This window comes from Labeo rohita, unplaced genomic scaffold (assembly GCF_022985175.1).
Source record: "Labeo rohita strain BAU-BD-2019 unplaced genomic scaffold, IGBB_LRoh.1.0 scaffold_551, whole genome shotgun sequence".
Lineage (NCBI taxonomy): Eukaryota > Metazoa > Chordata > Actinopteri > Cypriniformes > Cyprinidae > Labeo > Labeo rohita.
This window is the reverse complement of record NW_026129474.1, coordinates 1-21,480: the sequence shown is the minus strand read 5'-3', so window position 1 is coordinate 21,480 and position 21,480 is coordinate 1. Positions and strand designations below refer to the sequence as shown.

Below are 21,480 nucleotides of genomic sequence, written 5' to 3'. Positions count from 1 at the left end.
TGAACTTTGCGTTATTGTGTGTGGGCTCGCCGTGTACTGTGGGGGTCGCGAAGGAGGAGCGCGACAACACGGACATGGCAGCCGCGCACCCCTCTCGCAGATTGGCGGTAACGCCGGATCACGACGCCACAAACAAGTTTTCCGCCTGGATCGCTCGTGAAATGGCGGCCGTGTCGGAGCGTGCTCTAGCTATGGCGGTGTCAGCAGAGCCCGTTCACAAGATGGCGGCGGCGCCGGCGCCAGCGCGCGCTCACAAGATGGCGGCGACGGCGGAGCCCGTTCACAAGATGGCGGCGAGAACAGAGCTCCGTCACGTCACAGCTGCCATACCAGAGCCATATAAAGTTGCAGCTGCGTTTCCTGAGTCAAGTCAAGTTTCCAAGTCAAGTCAAATTGCAGCTGTGTTTCCTGTGTCAAGTCAAGTTTCCAAGTCAAGTCAAATTGCAGCTGTGTTTCCTGTGTCAAGTCAAGTCAGAGCTATCGCCCCTGTCTCAAGTCAAGTTACAGCCATCTTTCCTGAGCCACTGCACAAGATGGCCGTCACGCCAGAGCCTGTTCACAAGAACCCTCGGCCAGCACTCTGACGCCGCCTGTGGTCATGATGGCCCACGTGCTGGACTCACCCCTAATGTCGGTATGGGCAGCTAAAATGGCGCTTCTTCATGCCGCGGCGGCTACCCCTGGGTCAAGTCAGGCTTTCAAGTCAAGACACAGCTGCCGTTCTCCACGAGTCAAGCCAGGTCACAGCTGTGCCCCACGAGTCAAGCCAAGTCACAGCTGTTCCCCACGAGTCAGGCCAAGTCACACCTGTTCTCCACGAGTCAAGTCACATTACAGCAGCCGTTCATACTAGGTCAAGTCAAGTTACAGCCGTGTCTCCTGAGCCAGGTCAAGCTACGACTGTTGTTCCAGAGTCAAGTCAAGCCAAAGCTGTAGCTTCCAAGTCCAACAACGTCAAGGTGGTCGTTCCTGAGTCAAGCAACGTCACAGCCGTGGTTCCTGAGTCAAGTAAAGTCATTGATCTTCACAAGCCAGTTCAAGTCACCACTGGTCTTCACGTGACAGATCAAGTCACTACTGATCTCCGAGAGTCAAGTCAGTTTACTATTGGTCTTCACAGGCCAGACCAGGCCATAACCAATCTCCACGAACCAAGTCAAGCCACAGTCAATCTCCATGAGCCTGGTCAGGCCACAACTGATCCTCATGAGCCAAGTCAAGTTATTGCTAACGGCCCAGAGCCTTGTCACGTCTCATCAGACCACCCAGAGTCAAGTCACGTCTCGTCAGACCGCCCAGAACCAAGTCACGTCTCATCTGACCTTTCAGAGCCCCGTCACGTTTCGTCTATCTGTCCAGAGTCCAGTCACGTCCCGCCTGACGGCCCAGAGTCCAGTCACGTCCCGCCTGACGGCCCAGGGTCCAGTCGCGTCCCGCCTGACGGCCCAGAGTCCAGTCGCATCCCGCCTGACGACCCAAGTCATGTCTCGTCTGACCACCTAGAGTCACGTCACGTCCCGCCGGACAGCCCAGAGCCAAGTCAAGTCCCGCCTGACCACCAAGAGCCTCATGTATCAGCTGAATCCGCAGAGCCCACACTCTCAAGCCACGCAGAACCCACATTTCTAAGCCATAAGTCCACAGCATCCACACCCTCAAGGCCAATAGACATCCCATTATCTACAGTGTTGCCTGCAATGGCCATCGCCATTTTAAGTGTGTGGGCTGCTCACTGTGCTCCAGAGGCCTCGTTTGTCCACGAATCTGCTCCAGAGGCCTCGCCCAACTGCGAGTCTGCTTCTGAGGTCCCGTCTGGTCTCAAGTCTGCTCCAGAGGTCCCGTCTGGTCTCAAGTCTGCTCCAGAGGTCCCGTCTGGTCTCAAGTCTGCTCCAGAGGTCCCGTCTGGTCTCAAGTTGGCTCCAGAGTTCCCGTCTGGTCTCCAGTCCGCTCCAGAGGTCTCACCAGTCGGAGAAGCTGCGCCAATGCCTCCTGAGGTGTCAGCATTCGCTGTAGAACCTCCTAGGGAGGCGGCGTTCATCCACAAACTCTCTGCTTCTCTCCTTATTCTCTCTGCCTCCTCTGTCCCAGTTCTCCCCAGGTCCCAGTCCATTACGCGGGTTCCTGCTCAGCCCTGGAGGGCCCTGGCGCCTCCTGTTCCGCCCTGGAGGGCCTCGGCGCCTCCTGTTCTGCCTCCGGTTCCACCCTGGAAGGTCCCGGTGCCTCCTGCTCTGCCCTGGAGGGTTCCTGCCCCTCCTGCTCTTCTGTTTGTCTCCTCTATCCCTGCTCTTCCCAGGTCCCAGTCCCTGCTGCGGGTGCCTGCTCTGCCCTGGAGGGCCCCTGCGCTTCCTGCTCTGCCCTGGTGGGCTTCTGCTTCGCCTCCGGCCCTGCCCTGGGGGGCTCCCGCGCCTCCTGCTCCGCCCTGGAGGGCCCCGGTGCCTCCTGTTCCGCCCTCGGCTCCGCCCTGGAGGGCCCCGGTGCCTCCTGCTCCGCCCTGGAGGTCTCCCGCGCCTCCTGCTCCGCCCTGGAGGGCCCCGGCGCCTCCTGTTCCGCTCTCGGCTCCGCCCTGGAGGGCTGCTCCGCCCTGGAGGGCTCCTGCGCCTCCTGCTCTGCCTCCGGCTCCGCCCTGGAGGGCTCCGGCGCCTCCTGCTCTGCCTCCTGCTCCGCCTCCGGCTCTGCCCTGGAAGGCTTCCGCCTTGCCGGTTCTGCCTCAGTCTCCTGGCCCTCCCACCGCTCCCCAGGACTGTTTCTCGGTTAGAGCGTCTGGAAGCCGCTCTTTGGAGGGGGGCTATGTTACGAATCTGGTCGGTGTTCCGCGGTCCGCTCACCGCCAGATGTCGCTCTCACCTTATCCACACACTCTTACTGTTGCACCACACCCCGGACTACAACTCCCATCACCCATCGCACCGATTGCGTTGCCTCCTGTAGCCAATCAGGCGCACTATAAAAGCCCCGGACTTTCCCCATGCAAGCCACGGATTGTTGTTGTTTCTATTATTGTTGTTAGCGTTCCCTTGTTTCCGAGTTCCTAGTTCCCTGTGTTTAGTTCCCTCGTCTGGCCATCTCGTCTTGACTGTCTCGCCGCCTGCCTACTGGACTCTTGCTCTTGTTATCGGATTATTCTCCTCGTCTTGCCTGTGATTTTACCTGTTTGCTCCTGTTTCGACCCTGCCTGTACGACCATGTCTTTGCCTCGTCCCTTTAATAAAGGCTCGCAATTGGATCCGCTCGCCTCTCGTCTTTCACTCTCCGTTACAGGTAATTAATTAATGAATTTACATCATTAGTTTATAAAATAAGTTATTAGTCAATTAATGCATTATGACACATTTAACTAATAACAATTTATTGATTACTTAAGTTGCTGATGTAATAAATGGTTTAGTTCTTCATGAATTATACATTAACTTGTGATTATTTGTGCATTAATTAAGCATGAATTAATGCATATTTGTGCACACGCATTGTAAAGTATTACTGATAATTTTAATAAAACTAAAGCTCTAACAGTCAGAAACATTTGCAATTTTTTACAGATGTTACTTGTTTTTTTTTTTTTGTTTTTTTTTTAAGTGAACATAAATTTACATCTGCATTGTGCCATCACAGTTGGGAAATAAAAACCTGTTTCATGATTTGAAACAATATAAATAAAAATAAATAAATAAATAAATAAACTAATTTATCTATTAAGATATTTTAAGGAAAAAAAAAGAGACTAAAAAAATATTTTACTTAGGTTTGCTCATGCATGTTTTGAAGTAGAACATTTTTTTTTTTAAATACTGTTTTTGTTTTGTTAAATGTTCACCTGTTTTGCAAGTGATAATTGCAGTTGATAATTGTGGTAATTTTTTTGGGCCATTCTGCCCAGCCCTAATTTTGTAACTTCAAAGATGAAAACTGCACAAATATCCAGGCAGTAGACATGATGGAGAATCAAACACATATCAAAATGATCTTTTTGGGATAATATCCAAGTGACAGAAATATTTTAATAGAGTTAATAGAAGTGATTTATATCCATTTATAATGTTTCTTGTGGCCTGCAAAAAGTCCTTAACCTGAAACTGGCATAAAGATGTTAGTCTAAACAGTAAATGATGGTTAGGGAGAATAGAGGATTTTTTTTATGACAGAAAAAACAAGACTGAAAAAAAAATGGTTATCATGAAGAGAACATAATGATAATCATCGAAGCAAAATCAGTAATTAATGATATGACTGCCTAATCTCAGAGTATGCTCTTGTTAGTTGCCAGTTTACTGTATTCTCTCTGAATTGTAATAATATATGCAAAGGCAAGCTTATGAGAAACTGTGTTTTTAATTATTATTTGTTATATATTTATCTTTCAAAACATAAAACCATAAAAAAAAAAAAGAAAAAAAACTCACCAGTGGAAAAGTGAAACAGTCTTAAATCATACTAAACTTAATTTGAAGTTTTAATGTTCACATTTTAAAAATAACTTTAGCCCTCTGGTTGTGTTTGGTTTCATGTCACACTTGTAGTGTTCCCGGTCAAAAAATGCTCGGTCTCCGAACAATTGCTTATAAGTCTCTCATTATGCTATATTATCACTATAGATTGAATTCATTCTTTTTGTCAACTTGTTTTCTTTCATTTAGGTCTGGTTTTGTGTTTCTATTTGCATCCGATTAATCTTAGGCCTCATTTATCCAAAAGTAGGCAAACCTGTACAATATTGTACAAAGTTACACTTGTCAAAAATGGCTGGCCATTGAAAGTGAATGGGGAAGAATGAAAGTAAGAGAAACAACTAGTGTTCAGGAGAATTTTGTGCTTGCAAACATACAGTGGGGCAAAAAAAGTATTTAGTCAGCCACCAATTGTGCAAGTTCTCCCACTTAAAAAGATGAGAGAGGCCTGTAATTTTCATCATAGGTATACCTCAACTATGAGAGACAAAATGAGAAAAAAAATCCAGAAAATCACATTGTCTGATTTTTAAAGAATTTATTTGCAAATTATGGTGGAAAATAAGTATTTGGTCACCTACAAACAAGCAAGATTTCTGGCTCTCACAGACCTGTAACTTCTTCTGTAAGAGGCTCCTCTGTCCTCCACTCGTCACCTGTATTAATGGCACCTGTTTGAACTCGTTATCAGTATAAAAGACACCTGTCCACAACCTCGAACAGTCACACTCCAAACTCCACTATAACCAAGACCAGAGAGCTGTCAAAGGACACCAGAAACAAAATTGGAGACCTGCACCAGGCTGGGAAGACTGAATCTGCAATAGGTAAGCAGCTTGGTGTGAAGAAATCAGGAATGGACCAAAATACCAGCAACAGTGTGTGAAAATCTTGTGAAGACTTACAGAAAACGTTTGACCTCTGTCATTGCCAGCAAAGGGTATATAACGAAGTATTAAGATGAACTTTTGTTATTGACCAAATACTTATTTTCCATCATAATTTGCAAATAAATTCTTTAAAAATCAGACAATGTGTGGATTTTTTTTTTTTTTTTTTTTTCTTTCTTCTCATTTTGTCACTCATAGCTGAGGTATACCTATGATGAAAATTACAGGCCTCTCATCTTTTTAAGTGGGAGAACTTGCACAATTGGTGGCTGACTAAATACTTTTTTACCCCACTGTAAAGCCCTTGGACCTGTGCATGTATAGATGCATGCATGCATGCTCGCGTTATCTCACACACACACACACACACACACACACACACAATATTGTGAGTATTATACTTATTACATCCTACTTTGAACTTCATGCCATATGCTTTTATGATAACTCTCTATGATAGATGTCTCACACACTCAAACTGCCTTATCTTTAGCTTAGGTTTTGAGGCTTTCATGTTCTCACAGAGTAGAAGAAAGTTTACAAATAAATGCTTTAGCACAGAGAGAGCTTCAGCTTGTTGTTGCATGATATTGTCTCAGTTTGACAGTGTCAGTGTGCAGGATGTATATAACTGAAATATAACAGTTTTGGTTTGTTGTTCCATGAAACGTTATAATGTAAATAATCTTGGTGTGTTCTTTCTTGTATGTCACGATGGTCAGATTTAACAAGAACAACATAAGTGTTACTTTGTGCCCCTTTTCAGAAAATAAAATCATTTCAAAATAAAGATCCTTGTGATCTTCCCCATTCACTTTCAATGGCTGGCCATTTTTGACAAGTGTGACTTTGTGCAATTTTGTAAAAAAACATTTAAAAGCAAACTTCTTGATTAAACATTAAAGCACACTGGTGTGAGAAATAGTGCAAATTTTCATTTTTTTAATCTCATATTTTGAAAATTATTTTTAATTTTTTTTTTTTTTTTTTCAAAAAAAATTAGGTGCCTACTTTTGTAAAAATGAGGCCTATGATTAATCAGATGCAAATAGAAACACAAAACCAGTCCTAAATGAAAGAAAACAAGTTGACAAAAAGAACAAATCCAATCTTTAGTGATAATATAGCATAAGGAGTCCGGTCATTTTTGACCGGGAACACCACAAGTGTGATTAGGTGAAATAAAACCCACAAAAAATTACGAAAATTAGAAAAAAATTCTGAGAAGTACTTATACCCTGTGTGAACAAAGTCAGTAAGACTTCAGTTAACTAGTATTTTCAGGAAAAAGAAAATATTTTCCGGGTCAATTTGTCCCGAACACAACCAGAGGGTAAAAAGTTCATGTGTTTTTGAGGAAATGACCTTTACACTGTATATATGTGAATTAAGATACAGAAAGAGAGAGAGAGAGAGAGAGAGAGAGAGAGACACCTCTGAATGTCAATGTAAAAAAAATATATCACTAAACACATTAATAATGTTATCAAAATGTACAAGACTTGCTTTCAAACATAATGACTCACCATTAACAGCAACAATGAAGGTCTTTTGAAGTCTGTTAAACCCGAAGCCATCTATATAATAAAGTCCAGAGTCTGTGGTTCTGATGTCTCTGATTGTCAGAGATCCGGTCTGATGATCCAGCTTCAGTCTGTCTCTGAATCTCTCATCACGATCTTTACACTGAACATCTGTACAGATCCTACTGTCATTTTCATTGTGAGGAAAATATCCATGAATTAAAGCTATGAGATTGTAATTAAAATGCCAGGTAATACGTTGAAAATATCTCTTTTGTTGGTCTGATGTATCATTAGTGTGTAGAGTGACTGAATCTCCCTCCTTCACAAACACTGGCACTCTAACTACCAAAAGATAAAAAATAATACAATTAAAAACACAATTAATAAGTGAGAGAGAGAAAATATGTTTGGATTCATAATGTAACACATGCAAACAAATAGCAGAAGAATTTAACATTCACTCATCAGACAAACATACATGAGTCTCATGGATGAACTTACACTTAATAAACATCATACAACCCAAGAATACTAACAGATGAATATTACTTATAATAACACTTCAATATATTGTGCTGTTTTCTGCAAATCATGTTTTGTTTTGTTTTTTGTTTAATACAAAATATTGTTATTTTTAAGTAATGCTTTTTAATCTTAATTCATTTAAATTTATAATAATTTGGCATTTTTTTTCCTCACCAATGCGACTCTCATTGTATTCAAGGTACAATACAATGATTAGTTTTGCTTCTATGTACTGACCCCCTTTTTTATAGTATGAGGCCATGTACTCTTAGCCATTTTTTTTTTTTTTTTTTTACTAACGCCCCATTGTCAAATCCATAATGTTTATTTATGCCTCTATATCAAAGGATGACTAAAACCGTCACGCCCAAAGAGAGATAGACTGTACCAAATAAAATGTCTTACAATAGTCAGTATAAGTACGAAGAATTATTTTTGTCGAATTCAAAGCTGAAAAGAGGTTATACTAAACAAAACGGCGTCCCGTTCGCTTGTATTATTGACCGAAAAAAGACAGTATAAATGTCTTACCATCCGCGCGTAAAGGCACCAACAAAAAGAGAAAAATAAACACAGGGGTCATCGTCAATGTTTGCCAAAAGCTAAACGCAGATTAAGTAAAAGTAATCTGTCGTTGCCCTGCATTAACAGCGACATTAGGCCGTATTGCACTATATAAACAGAAAGTAACAGTTTGGGAATCTCCCTACAAACTTTAATACGATGACGTATGACGTTTTGTGGGTTAAGGCTACGTTATTTTGTCACAGTGTACAACAATAATACTGTTTTTGTATTATAGTAAGGGCTACATTTAGGGTTGGGATAGGTGTAGACGTTAAAAAAAAAAAAAAATCTAATAGGTAGAACAATTTATTTCATTGTCGGGTCGGAGCTGTATCCCTTCTAGCCACAACCCGTTTTGTGACGTTTCGCTTATTCGACGTTTTCTTCTTAACAGAACTCTTATCAGAGCTTTTAATGTTGCTGCGTGTTCAGCTCTTCCATCTACAGACCAAGTCCCGACAGCACAGAGAAGAGAAATAATAATGATGATGATAATAACAACAACAACAACAACAACAACAACAACAATAATAATAATAACTTATATTCTCTGAATAAAACCATCACTTTTAGGAATCGTATTAACAGACTACCTCATACTAGGTTCAAAAACTTAATGCAGGGCTGGTGAACGTTGATCCTCGAAGGCCACTGTCCCTGCAGAGTTTAGCTCCAGCTCAAACACACCTGAACAAGCTAATCAAGGTCTTCAGGATACAGATAGGTATTTTATTTATTTATTTATTTATTTATTTATTTTTTCGGGGTTGGAGCTAAACTATGCAAGGACACCGGCCCTCCAGGATCAAGGTTCCTCACCCCTGGCTTAATGTTAAATGTTGTTCACTATTCTTCTGTAGTTTGTCAATTATATTACTGCTTTCTTCTGTATATGACACTGAACATGTTCCACTGGTCACAACTGAAGGCAGAATTCAGAAATAGCAGGTATCCATCAGGAAGGCAAAAAAGTAAAGTAATAATACATAAGTAAATAAATAAATAAGTGGAAATGGTATATAAGACAATGAATGATCCTTTGCTACCATCTAGTGGTCATTAGTGGCAGAGCTAGAGATTATAGATGAGGTGGCCAAGGCTAATTCAGGGGCCATGACAGAAAATCTGTGCTTAACTCCAACCTGGCATAAAAAAGCATGAATAAATCCTACAATTGCTGATTACTTCACATTACCCCATATTAGTTAAACATACCGTAACTTGAAATGTTAATGTATTGGAACTGCCTTAAAATTTTGAGTTCAGTCAACTCAAAAAAAGTTTATTCAACATGAAATGTTAAGTTGTACTAAGTAACAACTTAGATATTTGTGTTTGCTAAACTTAACAGATGGGTAAGTAACCCAGCTGCCTTAACATTTTAAGTTGATTCAACTCAAATATCTAAGTTGTTACTTAGTACAACTTAACATTTCAAGTTGACTAAACTTATTTTAGTTGACTGAACTCAAAATTTTAAGGCAGCAGGGAAACAAATTATTTTAAGCTGACTCAACAATTTTTTTTTTTTTTTTTTTTTTTTACAGTGTATTGTTAAATGAATACAAAGTGCATTATCAATCATAACAGGAAGAATTAAATTTATACAATTAAATGGGGGGGGGGATAAATTTGCTAAAAGAAATCTTACTGCATATTTCCTCGTCACCCGACACTGAAGTAAATTACCAAAACTTCAACAGAATCAAGATATGAAATCTTTTGATCATTTTATATGTATTCATTTTATGTAAACATAAAGATTTTCAGTGTAGTTAGATGGTGACTGTGAGGTTCATAACAGCAGGACAGGAAGAAGGTTTTCACCTACATGTTTAACAAACATCAAACAAATGGCCATTTTCCTGCAAAAGCTATTTTTATATATATAACTGATCAAACCATGCTTCTGAAGAAAAACGACCGCAGCAGGTTTGTTTGACTTAGATGTTGCGCTGCTAGAATCACACCTCTGTAAGACTTGCGATGTGAGATGGCAGACTGCCTTTGTCATTTTGCAAAACCTAAATGATTAGAAACCATTTAAAATCCATTAGATTTATCACTGAATTTAGACTAACCAATATTACACTATATTCCACTTTTTAAATATTTAACACAATCAGAAACCTTTCTGAAGTTATCAATGTATTGTTAATATTAAAAAACATGCTTTCCATGTATTAAAGAACATATTCAACTGTTAAGTTAAAGCCTTAAGAGGCAGAACCACACACACAAGGAGAAAGTGTGTGTGCACTAGTAGGGTGGTCAAACTCTGTTGGGGGAGGAGTCACATCAGATTGTGTGTTTTCAGCAGATAGTCTTAGAAAATGTTTGCATGTTTGTTTTGCTCTGTTTGTGTTGGTGGAGTCTGATTGGTAAGTTATACATTTATTTTACAGCCTAATTTCTTTCAGTTTTAGAGAAATAGAGCTGCTGCTACTGTTCAAATGAGAGGATTTTGCCTTTTTTTCCCAAATAAATCAAATCAAACAGTCATTATTGTGAGATCCACTTCAATGAGCCACATCTAAAAATATGAAACTGTTAAAAGTGTCCAACAGAATTAAACTTGTACCTTTCATTTTGTTTTGGGTCTGTGCTGCTGCTAAATGTTACAAACTGTTTTCAGCTTCTTGTTCTCCAGCTGTGTTTGGAAAGTCAGTGTCAGTGACGGAAGGAGAATCAATCACTCTAAACTCTAATGTTACTAAAATACATAACAATGAAGACATACAGTGGAAATTTGGAGCAGAAAAGTCCCTGATAGCTGAAATCAGCAAAGCCGCTGGGATCTTCTCCACATTTGATGGTCCTGATGGGAGATTCAGAGACGGACTGAAACTGGACAAACAAACTGGATCTCTGACCATCATGAACATCACAAATGAACATGCTGGAGTTTATAAACTACTGATAAATGGAGCAAAACGGTTGAAAAAAACCTTCAGTGTTTCAGTTTATGGTGAGTGGAGATCATTTCTTCTGTCCTTCAGATATTCTTGTTATTTGAACATTAAAGGAGATTCCACTTCCAGAAAAGAAATGTACAAATGTACAGTGTACTCACCCCCTTGTCATCCAAGATGTTCATGTCTTTCTTTCTTCAGCTGTAAAGAAATTATGTTTTTTGAGAGAAACATTTCAGGATTTTTCTCCATATAATTGACTGATAACTTTGAACATCCAAAATGCAGTTTAAATGTGACTTCAAACGATCCCAAATGCGATTGTAAATGATCTCAGCCAATGAAGGAGAGTCTTATCTAGCTAAAAGATCAATTATTTTCATTAAAAAAAATACAATAGTTTTTAATCTCAAACACTTTTCTTGTTTTGCTCTCCCTGAACTCTGTGTATTCTGGTTCAAGACAGTTCGGGTATTTTGAAAAACACCAATTGTATTTTCTCCCTCAACTTCAAAAATCATTTCAAAATCATCCTACATCGCTGCAGAAGTACCCACCCAGTCTTTGCAAAGTGAACATGCAAAGAAGATCAAACACCCTTAACAAAAAAGGTAAAACAATTACATGGGACGATTTTGATATTGAGGGAGAACATGAGATGGGAATTTTTCGACATACCCTAACTGTCATGAACCAGAAAAAAACAGTTCAGAGCGAGACAAGACAAGCGTTTGACATTAAAAAGTATATAAATTGTATTATTTTTATGAAAATAACCGATTGTTTTGCTAGATAAGACATTTCTTCCTCGGCTGGGATCATTTAGAGCCCTTTGAAGCTGCATTTAAACTACATTTTGGAAGTTACCATACACTGTAAAAGTCCACTAAAAAATGGGAAAAAAAAAAAAATCCTGAAATGTTTTCAACAAAAAAAAATAATTTCCTTACAACTGAAGAAAGAAAGACATTAACATCTTGGATGACAAGGGGTGAGTACATTATCTGTCAATTTTTGTTCTGGAAGTGCATTTCTCCTATTTTGTGTTTAATACAAGTTAAGCTTAACTGACAGATTACAACAAAAATAATAAGGTTGCATTCAGGTACTTACAGCAGATGTCAATGAGGTCAATTTTTTAAGGATTTAAAAGCAGAAACAAGCTTATAATTGATAAAAACCTTATTTTCTTGAAAGAACTTTGTTTTATAACAAATTTGTAAAATTAGACATAATTAAACACAGAAAGGAATTCTGAAATGCTGAACCATTTTATAGTTTTAACACACTTCTCAGAAAATAAGACTAGACTTACCCATATTTGTTTATTCTCTCAATTTCCAGCTCCTCTGTCCACACCTAACATTACCAGAGATTCTTCACAAAATCATTCATCATCTTCATCAGCAGAATTGTTCATTGTTGTGTTCAGTGGTGAATGTGAGTGATGTGAGTCTCTCCTGGTACAAAGGAAACAGTTTATTGTCCAGCATCAGTGTGTCTGATCTCAGCATCAGTCTCTCTCTACCTCTGGAGGTGGAATATACAGATAATAACACCTATAGCTGTGTGATCAACAATCCCATCAGCAACCAGACTCAACATTTGGACATCAGTGAACTTTGTCGGCCATGTTTAGGTATGTCAGTGCTGATATAGGGTTTATTTATTGGATATCAGACTGATAAATTAAGTTGCACTCATGACTCATTCTGTCCATTACAGATCAGGGCCAAACTTTATTTTACATGGTGTTGATTTTTACTGCTGGATCTCTGTTGATTGTAGCTGCAGTCATGATGTGCTGCATCTGCAGTGAATGCCGAACAACAGGTCAGGAGAACAATTGTTAACTGAAAATAATTCATCTGAAGCAGAATTGTTAATTCATGACGTCAATTTGTACATATTTTATGGCTATTTCGTACGAATTCATACGACCTCACTCGTTGCACAATATGTATGAATTTGTACGAATGGCCTACACCTAACCCCACCCCTAAACCTACCCGTCACTGAAATCGTACAAATTTGTGCGAGTGAGGTCATGCGAAATTGCAAGAATTTTAGCCACCTCATAAAATACATATTGGTCGTGAGATAGCGTTGGATATACACATTTATATATATGACTGCAAGCTTTGTTGTTTTAACAGTCTGTATTATTGTGATGCAGTTCAGACAGATGACGAAGACAGAACTGATTCAGCACTGTGTAAATCAACAACACAGAAAAAGGAAAGATCATTCTTGACTGTTTTGTTGCAGTCAGTCTGATTGAAGTTGGCAGGCAGTGAACAGACGCGGGTGATCCATCAACCCAACTGTCAGCAATATTGCCCTCTGTAGATAAGGAGAAGATCAAAAAGGACAGTTTAAGCTTTTTTTTTTTTTTTGTATTGTTTACACTTAATGTATTCACTTTGCCCCACTTTCAAAAAAAATCAAATCAAATCAAAACATATCAGCAAATAGAAAAGACCTCCTTTCAGACCTACATTATTGTGCCAGTTCATCCTAAATGTTTTATTCTGAGTGTTATCTGACAGCCTTAGTGGTCATTCATATTCAATGCATATCTGCATACAATGAAAGTGTATAATGATTGATTTACAAACCATGTACAAACACATAAAATGTCAGTTTTATACTATTATTGAAAAGAAAGCTGGGCAGTAGTTGTTAACCCATGTTACCTGTGCTGAAGTCTGGTTTCGAGCTGCATTTGCTCTGCGGTTCATGATCATCTTGAGGTGAAAGGCAGCTTTGGCTGATTTGTAGATGTGCTGCAACAAATATCTTGCTGCTGCTTTTGTGTGAAAGCAGACAAACATTCAGAACTTTATCTGTTTGATGATTTGATGAAAAGTCATGTGATAAACTGGATGATTGATTTTCTTCAGCTGTGCCATGTTAGCATGTTCTGTAGCTCAAGATCCTTGTTTTAAATGATATTCAGAATTCGAAATTTAGAAATCAAAGCAGGTTATTCATTTTATATATTAAATCAGCATGTTACTGACTGAATTTATGTTTTCTTGCAGAAATCAAAGGATGCTGTGTATGAAAACGTCCCCAAAAAGCGATGATTGAATACCACATCTACAGGAATTAATGCTACAGCTCACGCAGGGCAATAACACATTTATTCACCGTTTTGTCTGTTTTGTTTTTATTGTGATGTTTAGCATTTGTTGCTCTGTATTACTGTAATAGTGGCATTCAGCAATTATAAACTGAAGTATTATATTTATATCGTAACACCACATTAAATATTGATTCTGCTTTTCATGCTGCTCCTCTGTCTGTCATTTACTGCTCTTTTAACTGCAGATATTGGCAAATGCCGCACAAGCACATCATTGCTCTCTAGTGTCCAAAGCAGAAAATCACATTTTGCCCGATACAGTGCGCTATAAAATAAATGACGATGAACTGCTAAAAATACATTGCGATGAGAGTAAATAACAACAGCAACACAAACACAGACCTGAATCTGTAATGATAAAGAAAGATATTGTAGCTAGAAATGGACTGATAATCTATTTTAATGCCTTGTTTGATATTTACTCCTTTCTACTTTGGGCATCAGTTTTATAATTGCAGACCTATAATTATAACTGATCGCGCCATCTGGTGTTTTTTTTTGTATAGCAGCTAAAACAGCATCAGGTACGTTTCTAACGTTTAAAAACATCTGGGGCAACAGTCAGTGATAAACAAAATCTTCTGAAAAGAATGTGCTCATTTTGTTGGAGGCTGCATATGTCAGCTAACATTTAATTTCTGTCACATTTTAACTTCTAGGAGACATGAAGCTAGCTGGACAATTTTGTGGTTAGTTCGGTTTCAAGCTGACAAAATCAATTCAAACAGGTTTTTTACACCTGAAAATTAAGAAACAGTGCATGTGCTGCAAATACTCACAACACAACCAAACACAGAAAGACGCTGCGAAAACAGAAACGCACTGCAAATACTCACAACACAAACAAATAAAGAAACGCGCTGCAAATATGCACAAACCACATCAGAAATGTTTAAGGTAACCGCATCAACAGTGATGAACCTGGCTGGGACATGCAAAGTGCAGTTTCTGTTTTTTTTCCCCCCTTCTTTCTGATTTCTGTTTACACAATTACTGTAACTGTGAAACGTTATGTAAAATTAACCATGGTTATATTATTTAAATAAACAAATAGCCTATTATATTCATACACGCACACACACACACACACACACACACACACACATATATATATATATATATACACTCCCTGACAAAAGTCTTGTCGCCTATCCAAGTTGTAGGAACAACAAATAATAACTTGACTTGTAGTTGATCATTTGGAATCAGAAGTGGCTTATATGAAAGGCAAAGGCCTCTAGATTACACTTATTTTACCAAAATAAAATCTTATCATGCCTTGATTTTTAATTATTTAATTAGGACAGAAAGGTCAGACTTTGCTTAGACAAAGAAGAATCATGAACATGATTTGGATATGTTAAATTGTCACAAAAAAAAAAAAAAAATCACACTTGGCTCCTTCATGGTCAAAAATGATGACATAGGAAATGAATGGATAATACAAAAAACTACAAAAACTGAGAATCTTTTGGTGGTTCCAACTACAAATCAGCCACTATGCAGAAAAAAAGTGCACAACAATCAAGGGGTGACACTCTAAAATATCAAGAGTGCAAAATAGACACCCACATGCACATGCACACACAATTATATTTATTTATGGTTATTTAGATTTTTTTAACCTCTTTCTTCAATTTACTGTTTGATAATTGTTGTTTTTGCTCTTATTTTAGCAGATGTTCCTGATATCTGACTAACAGTAATGCTTCCCATTTGTTCCCTTTCTGACAAAATTGTAACGTTTGATGTTCGTAATCATAATGCAACCTTATAATTATCCAACCAAAAGTAGTCTTTTAAAATGTCTAAATGTATATCTAAAAGCAAAACCTAATGAAATATGTCAAAAAACAATGGTAATTCAAAACCTCTGTACATAGGTATAATAGGAAGTAATACAGGACCTTACATGACATTACACAAGTTTTTATCTTTTAATGACACCAAATGGCACAATTCTCACTTAAAAAAAGGATTTTAAATGCGTTCACTCTGTTTTAATGTGAAAAGTATGATTTTTGAAAAATAATAAAAAATAATTATATATATATATATATATATATAAAATACTGCATATTGTCATAAAATCCCCTCAAAATTCTAAATAATAATCAAAAATTATTATTGAACAGTTTGGTAATTTTAGAGAGTTTGGTAATTTTAGAAAAATGTTTAATAAATGGATTACACTGTAACTAAATCCATTAGATTTTAGTCAGCTAAATCTACTGTAGATTAAGTCTACTAAAATCTTATGATAGTTAGTCAACTAAAATCATCTCGTTACATCTGTAACCCTCGTTCCCTGAAGGAGGGAACGGAGACGTTACGTCATAACTGACGTATTTGGGGTCTCCCTTGGGAGGCCAATCACCTCTGAGTTAACTGGAAAAGGCCAATGAAAATTGGCGAGTGGATTTTGCATGCCAAGCCACTCCCCCCGTACATACGGGTATATAAGATGGCGGCGTGCATCCACTCATTCAGATTTAAGCTGAGGAGCTGAACCGAACTCAAGCCCCCCAGCGCACTCCAGAAATGTGGCAAGAGGACGTAACATCTCCGTTCCCTCCTTCAGGGAACGAGGGTTACAGATGTAACCGAGACGTTCCCCTTCAGTCGTTCTCTACGACGTTACGTCATAACTGACGTATTTGGGGTCCCCTCTGGAAAACGCCACAATTCTGAACTGCGTTACGTGATTAAGATCCAAATGCCAACAGGCAAGCGTGTCAGGACAGATGGATCTCAACACGTAACCTTCCAAACGCCCTGTAAGCCAGATAACGGGCCCACCAGGGATGCCAGGTATCTGAAGCAACCCTTGGGGGTGTGGAGACGATGACCAGGAGGTCATGTGGAAGACAGGAAAAATGGTAGGGAAACATGGAAGAATCCATGGACCGAGGAGATGCCACGACCGGGAGGGGTGAAGGAACCCCCTACCGGACACAGTCAGAAAACACCGCCTTAATCTGAACTGTGGGGGCAAGGAGGACCCAGAGTTCACCTAGGGAACAACTGGGAGAAAGTGCACGGACCCAAAGGAATGGCGCAGCAAGCCGACACCGAGCCATCCTCCCGCAATTTACCTGATGTTACCTTAACACACGGGAGGAGATAGGCTCCACACGGAGACAGAAAGTCTCGCAAGGTGTTTGGTATCGCCCAGCCAGCAGCTCTACAGATGTCTGCTAGAGAGGCGCCGTGCGCCAACGCCCAAGACGAGACGACACTCCGTGGAGTGGGCTCGACTCCCAGGGGGCACAGCTCACCCTGACACTGGTACGCCAGGGTGATGGCATCAACCACCCAATGAGCCAACCTCTGCTTAGAGGCAGCATTCCCCTTCTGCTGCCCCCCAAAGCAAACAAAGAGCTGCTCAGAGCGTCTGAAGCTCCGGGTGCGGCCCACGTTAGTGTGCAAGGCATGAACGGGACACAGCAACTTAAGGCCGGGTCTGCCTCCTCCGGGGGCAGAACTTGCAGGCTCACCACCTGATCCCTAAAGGGAGTGGTGGGAACCTTGGGCACATAACCAGGCCGGGGTCTCAAGGTCACGTGAGAATCAGCCGGACCGAACACAAGGCATGACTCGCTGACAGAGAAGGCGTGCAGGTCCCCCACCCTCTTGATGGACGTGAGCACGATCAGGAGCGATGTCTTTAAGACAGAGTTTTAGCTCGACTGATGCAAGCGGCTCACAGGGGGCCCTCCGAAGACCTAATAGCACAACGGAGAGGCCCCAAGAGGGGATGAGGTGCGAGCGAGGGGGATTTAGCCTCCTAGCAACTCTAGGAACCTGACGATCAGGTGATGCTTCCCGAGGGACAGGCCATCGACCGCATCATGGTATGCAGCGATGGCCGCCACGTATATTTTTAAAGTGGAGGGGGACAGCCTCCGCTCCAACTTATCTTGAAGGAAGGAAAGCACCACACCGACCGAGCATCTCTGTGGGTCCTCCCGGCAGGAGGAACACCAATCAGCGAACAGACCCCACTTCAGGGCATAGGCCTGCCTGGTAGAGGGGGCTATAGCCTGAGTGATGGTATTAATCACGGCCTGGGGAAGGCCAGTGAGGTCTGCCGAGTCCCGTCCAGAAGCCACACATGGAGGTTCCAGGGGTCGGGACGCAGGTGCCGGATTGTGCCCATCCCCTGAGAAAGAAGGTCCTTCCTCAGGGGAATCTTCCAGGGAGGGGCTGTCGCGAGGAACATGGGGTCGGCAAACCAGGTCCGGGTGGGCCAGTAAGGCGCAACCAACAAGACCTGCTCCACATCCTCCCTGACCTTGCACAGAGTCTGTGCAAGGAGGCTCACTGGGGAAAAGGCGTACTTGGTGAGTCTCCGGGGCCAGCTGTGTGCCAGCACGTCCCTGCTGAGGGGGGCCTCGGACAGGGCGTAAAACAGCCGGAGGTGGGTGGGTGAACAGGTCCACCTGAGCCTCTCCGAATCGATTCCAAATTAGCTGGACCACCTGGGGGTGGAGTCGCCATTCTCCGGGATGTATGAGCTGTCGTGAAGCGCATCGGCTGCACGATTCAGCTCTCCCGGAATGTGAACGGCCGGCAGCAATCTGAGCCACGTCTGACTCCACAGGGGGAGATGGCGGGCGAGTTGCGACATGAGAGCGCAAACCAGCCTGCCGGTTCATATACACTACCGTCGGAACATTGTCTGCCATATGCCCCAGGAGCCTCTGAAAAAGTAGAAGGGGACCGCTGTCTTGTGTCTGAATAAGTTCAGACAACTCAGCACCGACTGGACACGCCCGTTTGTGAGGTGTGCCGACCTGTCGACCGAATCCAGCTCCATACCGAGAAGGAGAGTTTGCTCTTTCCCCAGTTGACCTGTTGTACTAATATGCCCGACCTTCGAGGCAAACCGAAGAACCGGTCTGTGTCGAGGAAGAATCGAGACATGAAAGTACGCATCTTCCAGGTCAATGGCTGCAAACCAATCCTGATGACGAATGCACGAAGGATGTGTCTTGTTGTCAGCATCCTGAATGGTAGCCTGATAAGGGACCGATTCAACACGCAGATCAGGAAAGGTAGTAACTCACCGGACTTCTTGGGTACGATGAAATAGAGACTGAAAAACCCCAATTTCATCTCGGCTGGAGGGACCAGCTCGGTTGCATTCTTCGCCAAGAGAACCGCAATCTCTTCACACAGAACAGAGGCATCTGTGTCCAAGTGGACGTGAAGAGGACGCCTCTGAACCTGGGCGGACGCTGCTTAGATTGGATTGCATAGCCGAGTTGGACTGTCCAGATCAACCAGCGAGACAGGCTGGGGAGCGACAACCACGCTTCTAGATACCGAACAAGCGGGATCGACGGAGTAGTCACTGACGTACCCTGTGGTGTGGCAGCCTGGGAAGGGGGGGGTAGGGTAGGGAAGGTGGCCCAACCCAGAAGACAACGTGTTCTGGAGAAACGTCACGCTGCAGAAGCAGCCCTACCTTCAAAGTGAAAGACCCAGAAACTTAGAAAATTGCTCTTTTTGTGACACTTCACACACTCCACGAGAGGGCGTCAACGTGCTCCCGCCACCCCCACCCGCGAGGAGGGCGTGGGGGAAAAGCCAAACACGTAGTTAAGCTCTTCCTGAACCTCCGGGAAGAAAGGCCCCAGGGAGGGCGCGGCGAAAGCCGTGTCCGTCGCTGAGAACCAATCGTCAGACCGCAAACGACGAGGGGAGGCGGGAATCCGACCCTGGCCTGGTCGCCGCAGCAGCCCGGAGGAACACGGCAGTCAACCTAGCCTGGGACTCGGTAGAATCCCCGGCGTCAGAAGACGAACCTCTCCGCTGATGTGACAATAGACATCTTAACGACCTCCTGAACACTAAATGTGACGCAGGGCTCGTGGTAAGACGAACCGGCATCAGCATTCAGAAACTCGACGGTAATACACTAAGAGGAGCTGGTCCTCTGCGGGGACTCACCCGACGGAAAAACCCGGACTGTAATCCTCAGGTCCCCCATGCCTCTAGCCAATGCAGCCTCGGGAGTCAGAAAGGGTAGAGCGCAAAGGTAGCCTACAAACAAATGTAAGCAATGACCAAGCGTAATAATGGGTCCGCCCGAGAGAGCGGGCATAACCCAACCACAAACGCTATCTCAACGTGCATTGTTTACAACAGGCCAGACCTATGAGACAGCGATTGTGCCCGTGAGGAGGAAGTAAGGAGACTATCGTCCCTAAAAGCACTCCAACGATGAGTTTCCAGTCAGCTTGCAGGTGAAGCTCCGAAGCAGAAATCTGAATGAGTGGATGCACGCCGCCATCTTATAGACCCATATGTACGGGGAGAGTGACTTGGCATGCAAAATCCACTCACCAATTTTCATTGGCCTTTTCCAGTTAACTCAGAGGTGATTGGCCTCCCAAGGGAGACCCCAAATACGTCAGTTATGACGTAACGTCGTAGAGAACGACTGAAGGGGAACGTATGATATTTAGTCTACTAAAACTAGACAGATGACTAAACTATGACTAAAACTAAATGGCATTTTAGTCAAAAGACTATGACTAAGACTAAATTTAAAATTTGCTATCAAAATTAGCACTTTTCAGCACATTAAACTGAGTTTTCTTTTGCGTTTTCTTTACAGGACAAATACATACAAAATGCCTCAAAATACCCGTTCTGTCAAGCATGCTTGAAAAAGCTGATTTCAACTTCAGTGAACATAAACAGCTGAGAAAGAAATCAGATGTGTTTCACCATGTCATTAAAGTGGCTGCAGCTTAATTTACCAGCTGCTGTCTATATTTTTAATGTGAATCAAAAACAATAAAAAGTAATGAATTAATCACACAACTACAAACCTGAACAACTTACAGCATTGTTTAATTTTCATTTTTGTTCTCTTTATTTATTTATGCTATTGCTTGTAATTTGTTTATTTATAGTTATTTTATTATTGAGGGCCTACTATTCTTTAGTAATGTTTAAACTTTAAAATTGTTCGGCTAGTAATTTCTGCTGTGGTATCGAAATTAGAATCAAGAATTGTAAAATTTACTTGGTATCTAAAATTTTGGGGTCTGTGTTTTTGTTTGTTTATTTATTCTTATTTTATTTCTGACTGTTTACTATTCTTTAATAATTTTTAAACTTTGTGTTTGATAGGCAAGTTATTTTTGCTGATAAAATTTGTTTTAAAAAATAATCAAATTTAACTGCCATCTAAAATTTTGGAGTCTGTGTTCTTAATGTGAATCGTTTATTCTATTTATTTAATTTATTTTATTATTACATTTTTTTATTTAATTTTTCATTGTAATTTGCTTATCTATTCTTATTTTATTACTGACTGTTTACTATTCATTTCTATTTATTTAATTTATTTTGATTTATTTTATTATAAAATTTTCTTTATTTAATTTTTCATCATAATTTGCTTATTCCTGTTGGTACACATTCCTGCTCTAGATGTCTACTTCTCAGCTTGAT

At 41.3% G+C, this 21,480-nt stretch overlaps 1 protein-coding gene across 1 annotated transcript in view; it reads right to left on the bottom strand.

The window, feature by feature from the left end:
• Positions 1-8,127, bottom strand: part of LOC127161112 (uncharacterized) — a 34,624-nt gene extending 26,497 nt beyond the window's left edge. The window contains exons 1-2 of the mRNA XM_051103770.1: positions 7,915-8,127; positions 6,859-7,200 (exon numbers count right to left, since the gene is read on the bottom strand). Of these exons, the coding sequence (XP_050959727.1) occupies positions 6,859-7,200; positions 7,915-7,966 (394 nt within the window). The 5' untranslated portion in view covers positions 7,967-8,127. The remainder of the gene's footprint in view (positions 1-6,858; positions 7,201-7,914) is intronic.
• Between the last annotated feature and the right edge of the window lie 13,353 nt (positions 8,128-21,480).